At 40.4% G+C, this 7,500-nt stretch overlaps 1 protein-coding gene across 1 annotated transcript in view; it reads right to left on the bottom strand.

Moving 5' to 3' along the window:
- march9 (membrane-associated ring finger (C3HC4) 9) overlaps positions 1–7,500 on the bottom strand; it is a 15,245-nt gene that overhangs the window by 6,859 nt on the left and 886 nt on the right. The window contains exon 2 of the mRNA XM_034875672.1: positions 81–236. Within this exon, the coding sequence (XP_034731563.1) occupies positions 81–236 (156 nt within the window). The remainder of the gene's footprint in view (positions 1–80; positions 237–7,500) is intronic.

Raw genomic sequence — 7,500 nt, 5'->3', positions numbered from 1 at the left:
AAGTGTTTTTCTTTGTGGCTCCACAGATGATCTTCTGTGTGTATGTGTGTGTGTGTGTGTGTGTGTTCCCTTCCTGTTACCTGCAGAGGGTTCTTGGTGCTGATGGCCAGGACCTGGTACTTGAAGTAGCAGAGCTCGCAGCTCCAGGATCCCCTCTCGCTGATCCAGCGGATGAGGCAGGGCTGGTGGGTGCAGCGCACCGAGCCGTCACATCGGCAGGGGCTCAACAGCTCTCCCTGCAGGACAGACACACATGGAAACTCAGCAGCGTCAATTCACCGCACAACAAATAGGATTTCAATATTCGTTATTATTGATATTCAATGCATTCTAGTCTAATTTCCGCTACTGATAAAATATATGGATCTTGTTTCTTTAGGGTCCGGCAAGTAAGAATACAGAGATGCTGCAATAAATACTAAGAAAGTATATGGAAATGATTCTCATTTAGCATTCATACATAATGTACTTATTCAAATGTATTCCATGTATTAATTACAGTATGCACCATGTCTTCTGCTGTGTAAGAGTGTGAAAGACTGCATACGGAGGAGGTTGGGGTGCATGGATGTGTCCTAAAACGCAGGGCTTTGTGGCCAGGGAGAGGCGTTCATGTCCCGGAAGAAGAAAAACACAAGACCTACACCCGGGAAACGGGTGGTCCCGACCAGGAGTAGCCTGCTAAGGGGTAGGCTAGCCTACTGAGGGAACCGGTGTTTTACCCCAAACCGAGACCTCTTTTTAAATCTTGTTCAACTTGTTGTTGTGGTGTCTGAACTTAACTGTCGTCGCCGCAGGACGCTCACCTTTTGTCAGCTAAACTTTTTTTTAAGATTATTATTTTCCCGCATTTAACGGATAGGACAGGTAGGTAAGAAAGGGTAGAGAGAGAGGGAGAAACCTCTATGTTTACCTGCTCTACCCACTGAGCCAACCCGGCCACTTGTCAGCTAAACTTAACAGCAAAGGCAACTGTAAGGGTCTCGGTGCTCTGAACCCGGCTCACAGTCCACTTTTTTAAAAGATTATTTTGGGGCATTTGAGGCCTTTATTTACATGGACAGCTGAAGACAGGGAAGAGAGAGGGGGATGACGTGCAGCAATGGGCCGATGAATGAACCTATTTTATCCCAAAGCAAGGATGGCTGGAATTAAATGTAAATAGTGTTTTATTCCAGCCATAAAAAGGTCAGACCACTCTCCCGTCAGCTAAAATAAAAATGACAACACCTTGCTCTTTTTCGGACCATCTCTAGTCTTTCTAAGAATTTCAGTAACAGGTCAGTGTCTCTTCAGCACCACACCAGCACCTGACGTCTGTTGGCGAACTCGCCCCATTACGGATGACCACATTCAGGCTGTCAACACCAATTCTGTCAGATGGCTTTGAATGGAACAGCATGGCTTTCCACGCGTTCTTATTTCACTTAATCCTTGTGTTGTCTTCACTTTCGGGAACCTCTCGCATCCCTTGGGTCAAATTAACCTGCCACAAATTTTACTTCATAATCTATTAACCAATACTGTCTTTATCTCAATTTCAAACAATTGAGATAACATACTATATGTTTAGGGAATGCAGTCAGTCTCTACTAGAACACAATTAAAAATGGAAGTGTGATTAGTTTTTTTAATAAGGTTATAAATCATGATACAAATCCACTATGGGGGTGCCTGGATAGCTCAGTTGGTAAAGAGGGTGCATGCAGCATGTCTTTCTCCGCTTTCATTTCTTCAGCTATCTTGTAGCCTTGTAAGGCCTAAAAATGCCCCCAAAATAATCTTTAAAAAAAAAAATCCAATGTGGAAAAAACATGAGCGGTCATATCCAGAATCATTTTCTGAATTGAGTCATGAGTACATGTTTGTCATAGAAAATAAGGTAAGGCCATTGATTTTCAGGGAGGAAAAATGTATTTTTCTTCTTGTAAAAATGGGAACTCGGAAATTTGACCTGAATACCAGAGGGTTAATGAAGGGCAAAAAACTACAACCAAACCAATGCTCACAACTAAATGAAAGCTTTCAAAAAAACATAGACATAGATCATTGGTTGATCCCAGCCTGATGGGGGGCCCAGCTGACAAAGAGGCACGTAGACATTAGTCTACAACGTTCAACTTCTGGGAAATGGTCCGATGTCACTCTTTTGGGGCGGGTGTCCGTTACCTTTCACTTTCTTTGTTGTGGCATTCTAAACTCTGGTGGATTTCTGAGGACTATGGTTACCTGGTCCTCAGATCTCTGCAGGGTAAATCCAGACAGCTAGCTAGACTATCTGTCCAATCTGAGGACTATGGTTACCTGGTCCTCAGATCTCTGCACCCGAGATGATTGTGATTGGTTTAATGAAATGCCGATAAACCAGAGCAAAGTTTTCTCCCATCCCAGAATGCCGTGTGGCATCAACAGCAGCAGGAAGCCTGATTCATATAACCTCTGAGTGAACTCATAAGTAACGTACGTCTTTCAGACATCAAACAAGCATATTGACCGACAAGTACAGGAGGAGGGACAGTTCCCCTCAGTGGTGTTGAATTCAAAGACTGTGATTTTAAAAAAGCATTAATGCTTTATAAACTGGACTAAAGTACAAAACATGGACAAAATGTCTTGATAGACAAGCACATCTAAAGTAATAAGTGATGTGTGAATCAACGCTAATTTGCTCATCAAAATCTTTCATTTGCCAATAATAACTCTATTACTATATTAATAGTAACTTGATACCAGTTCAAATCAATCCAGATTTGATGCACCGGAGGACTGCGTTGATACAAATAACACTTCATTTTTCCTGTCTGCCTGCACTCTGTCCATCCCCCATCTGGCTCGTTTGACCTTCCCACTTATATTAAAAGACTTCAAGTGTCCCACTGCATAAAAGATTGGGCTTTGGCAGATGAGCCACATGCTACTCATAAACTTTAAAATAACTTGCCTGCTGACATTATAAAGATAACTACGGAGAAGGTCAGAAGTATATGAGAAACTAAATAAAAACCATATGAGAGCAAATATTTCTTAAATGTCAAGCTGTCGTTGAACAGTGCGTGTATGTTGTGAGGAAATGTTTTCGGGCTTGTGTGAGGACGGTAATGTCACGATCAACTAGAACCAAATAAAAACAAAGACCTTTAAAGGCTGGGACTGTGACTTTAAACCATCAATGCAAACAGAAGCTGTTTGAGCAGAAAATATGATAATTCTGTCCAGATGTATGTCTCATCTGAAATGAAAATCAAGAGCAGCGTTTTCTGGAGCCGCTCCATTAATGATGAATAAGACAGACCGTATTTTAGAAAGGAATTTCTCCGCACACGCGTCTAATTATCAATATCAAGTAATACCAGGTATCTAAATGTGAAAGCTCATGTTATTTACATTCTCATATCTCTCATGTCTCAGTGTCTCGAGGAATTCATCCCAAAAGAACTCGGACTCTGATGTCTCTGATATTGAACGTCCTGCTCCCAGATCACAGCATGTACATGTAGTTTTGGGAAACCAAAGTGAAGGTGTGAAAGATGTTTTTGATCTACTTAAGTCCAATAATAACCAAAGATATGATTGCTATAAAAACTTCTCCACAAAAAGCTGCAGGAAATGAAACTTTGTTTTGAGCTTCATGCAGTAAAAAATGTTGTGCAAATGAGGTCAATGTGAAAAAAATGAGAAAACATATACTCATAATAAGATGAAAGTGTATTTATTTTGACGTAATTTTTAAAATAAGAAAAAGGTTTGACAGTAATACTTTAATACTGAATATCATGCGGGACAAATAAAGAAGCTATGAACTTGAACTACATCAAATTGATTAAATACAACTGCAATTAACTAACGGACCCACACACACACACACACACACAAACACACACTTATGTAATATGATTTTTTGTTATTTACAGGGTCTCCCATTTGAGAGTCATTTCCACACCTGAATGCAATGCACAGGGCTCAAAAACACAGAGCAAGAGATGAAGGGTCAAAATCTGGACTAGTCTGTTCTAGTCTAGTCTATATCAACGTTCCCCTTCCAGGATTGCTCAGGTGCCACCGGAAATCCTGCCTGATTTCACTCTTCTTGGCAGGATGTTTGTTACCTTCCTCTTTCTTTGTGTTGGCGTTCCATCTCAGGGGGATTTCTGAGGACTCTGGTTACCTGGTCCTCAGATCTCTGCAGGGTAAATCCAGACAGCTAGCTAGACTATCTGTCCAATCTGAGGACTATGGTTACCTGGTCCTCAGGTCTCTGCAGGGTAAATCCAGACAGCTAGCTAGACTATCTGTCCAATCTGAGTTTTCTGTTGCACGACTAAAACTACTATTATACGTACACCCGTTCCACCAAAACTAGTTCCTTCCTGAGACCATTTAGCAGCGGGACCATGGCTCTGTCCGGCGCTTAGTGTCGCCCAAGATGATTGTGATTGGTTTAAAGAAATGCCGATAAAGCAGAGTTTCATATTATTCATATTATTATTACATAACAAAACTACTTATTGAGCACCAACAAATCCACTGTCTTTTGAATTAAAAGCACTAAAATTCAGCAATAATGTTGACTTTAAAACTGCACAAATGATGTATAAAATAAATAATCATCAGCTATCGAACAGTTTCCAAGGGATGTTTCAATTAAGAGAGAGCAAACATCTCTTAAGAGGAACATTTGTTCTTAAAAAGAAAATAATAATAACAAATAATGCTAAATATCACAGCATCACAACCAGAGGAGATACTTTATGGAACAGCTGCAGTGAAGAGATGAAATCATGTACAACAATGAGCAATTTCAAGAGATTATTTCAAATGAACATATTAAAGGAAAAACCAAAAGCATTTGAAGCGATAGTATTGTATAAGGACTGTATGGTTTATTGGTTATCCATATAGTCTAGTATGGATGTGTTATCATTTGATCTGCTGTAGATAGATGGTAAAGAAAGAAGAAGACAGGGAAGAAAAACTGTGTGGATGCATCTGTGTCTATGATGTGTCATTATGAAGCATAAGATTATGTATTTACTAAATGATAAAAATAGAGAAAAGGGTTCGGACCTGAGAAGTTGTTTATGAACTACTAGTACTACTCCTTTTTGAACATGGGAATTATTTGTTGGAATGATTTTCAATAATTTTGGAAGATTGTGCTGAGAAGTACATGACCTAATTTATCTGTCATTTAAACCATATACAGTACGTGTATGCATGAGTGTACTGTTTGTATAAATATTTTTTATTTCAATGTTTTACATGTTCAAAAAAATAAACTACTACTATAACAAATCAACTAATAGCCTAATACATGCAGTATATGATCATGATAAACGATCTCCACCTTTGCCAACATTAAAGTAATGTAGAGAATGGGGAATCAATAATTACATATACATACATATTATACAATACATATTTATTTGAAATGGGCCATTCTGCATGATGAGTACTTTTACTTTTGGTACTTGAAGCATATGTATGCCAATAGTACTTTAAGTTGGGTAATATTTTGATGGCCCTTGTAACAGAGTACTTCCTCCACCATGGTTTGATCAGATCATTTAATTTAGAGGATTTATGTTTTAAATTGTTGTTATGGCACGGATGAATAGTATATTTACAGTAAATATACATATATAAAAATACTTCTATTCATAACGACAAGTAGCCTAGGCATTGCTCAAACAAACGTTAGGGGCAGCTCATCACACACACGCATGCACGCACGCACGCACACATACACACTCTCACACACGCACATATACATGCAGAAACACACTCCTGCCCCTACAATTTGGCGCGTGATTGTCCCTCAAGGCTACTTCACAAAGCATGAAGGTGTTATTTGGAGTGTCACTCCTGTGACTGGGGACATGGTCTTCCTCCTCAGCTGTAACCTTTACGGTGGAAACATGCTGTTGGGCACTGCAAGTGAAAAGAGTCCCCATCCGATATGTGATTTAACCCAGAAAAAAATCTACTTAAGCTGGTTTATTTATGTTCTTTTTCTGTTATGACTGACTGTCAAAAAAAAGACACGGCAGTTACTGTTTGTGTTCGTTCACAAAGACTTTAACCTGAGCCGGACTGACAGCAATAATAGCAATCATATCACATTCATACAGGGGGGGTAGTATACAGCTGTTAAAACAAGTTCAGGTATCGTAATTGGTACACACCGCTGCTTCTGTGAATCTAGAACTACTGTACGCACAGCAACACCTTTGACAGACAGTTAATAAGGACTCATGCTCAATGCAGCCCACAGAGCAAAGTGATTACGTGTGTAGGTAATTTCCCCGTTGACAGCAACATGATTCCGGCCCCTGTTGTGACCTGCTTGAATAATGAAATAACAATAAAATGACAAACGTGAGCTCCCTCCCACCACCCAGCACCCAAGGAGGTACGAGGCCCTTTGAGTGCTGTGCATAAAGGAATATCAGAGCCGATGTAGTAGTGGAGTCTCAGGGTTTTCCCTCGGTGCTTTGTTTGCCTGCTCTTTGTCTGGAGCTAAAAGAGGCAGCTCAGAGCCGTGTTTCACGATGAGTCACCTTGCCGGAGAGCCCAAAGCCCCAAACATAAACCTTTTATTGAAGGAGGATCTGTGAGTGGGCAACACAGCAAACTGGGGTTGATCCCTGTCTGAAACATCCAATGGCTTCACAGCCAAAACATGCCCGAACTGATTTACACACTGTCCTGTGGCTCTGCAGTTTATTAGGTCTCACAATAGAAACTCCAAAGCAGATGTCCAAAAATTAGCACATGGGCTGTAATAACATTATACGCCTATCTTAGAGAAGTGACTGAATGGTAATATCCATCTGTGCTCCTACAGGATTTACAGTGTTACTAATTATCTCCGGCTCCAGGACTGTACCTCGTGAGCCAGGTGGCACAGGTTTCTGCACATCTGGTGAGAGCGACATCTGGCCACAGACCAAAGAGATGCACTACTTATTGTTTTGTGTGGGACTTCAATAAAACAAAAATCAAGCCCCAGAGAGAAGAGAATGCACATTTAACTCGCCATTTATGGTCCCAGTCAACAGCGTTGTTCTGGCCAGGAACAGCTGATTGTCCTGTTCTGTGACACATGGGACAGTTGATTTACATTTACAAAATGATAGTGACTCATGCATATTCTCACTCTGTTTGTCATCCTGCAGACCTAATTGGCTAACTTTCTTTGTTGCTATGCTGGCCGGATTTCAGATGTGTGGGAACTGCTGTCTCTCCACCACTCATTAGCTTAGCTTTGAAAACAGTGTTATTCAGATGAACTCATCCCTGAGCAATCATCAGGGGGAAAAGGGACAATATTGGCCTCTAAATCCAGGGTTTAGGGACAGAAGGTGTCCATGCTGTGCAGAGCCAAAGTCATATTAGGCAAAAAAATGGTGTTATTTAAATAAAACTGGTTGGACTATTTTCCATGATTAGCTTTACAACCTTTTTCAAAGGATGTATTTGAGGGAAAAGTGGGTGGAGAGA

The sequence above is a fragment of the Etheostoma cragini genome, chromosome 7 (genome assembly GCF_013103735.1).
Source record: "Etheostoma cragini isolate CJK2018 chromosome 7, CSU_Ecrag_1.0, whole genome shotgun sequence".
NCBI lineage: Eukaryota > Metazoa > Chordata > Actinopteri > Perciformes > Percidae > Etheostoma > Etheostoma cragini.
The sequence above is the reverse complement of the archived record's forward strand: the minus strand, read 5'-3'. Positions and strand labels throughout refer to the sequence as shown.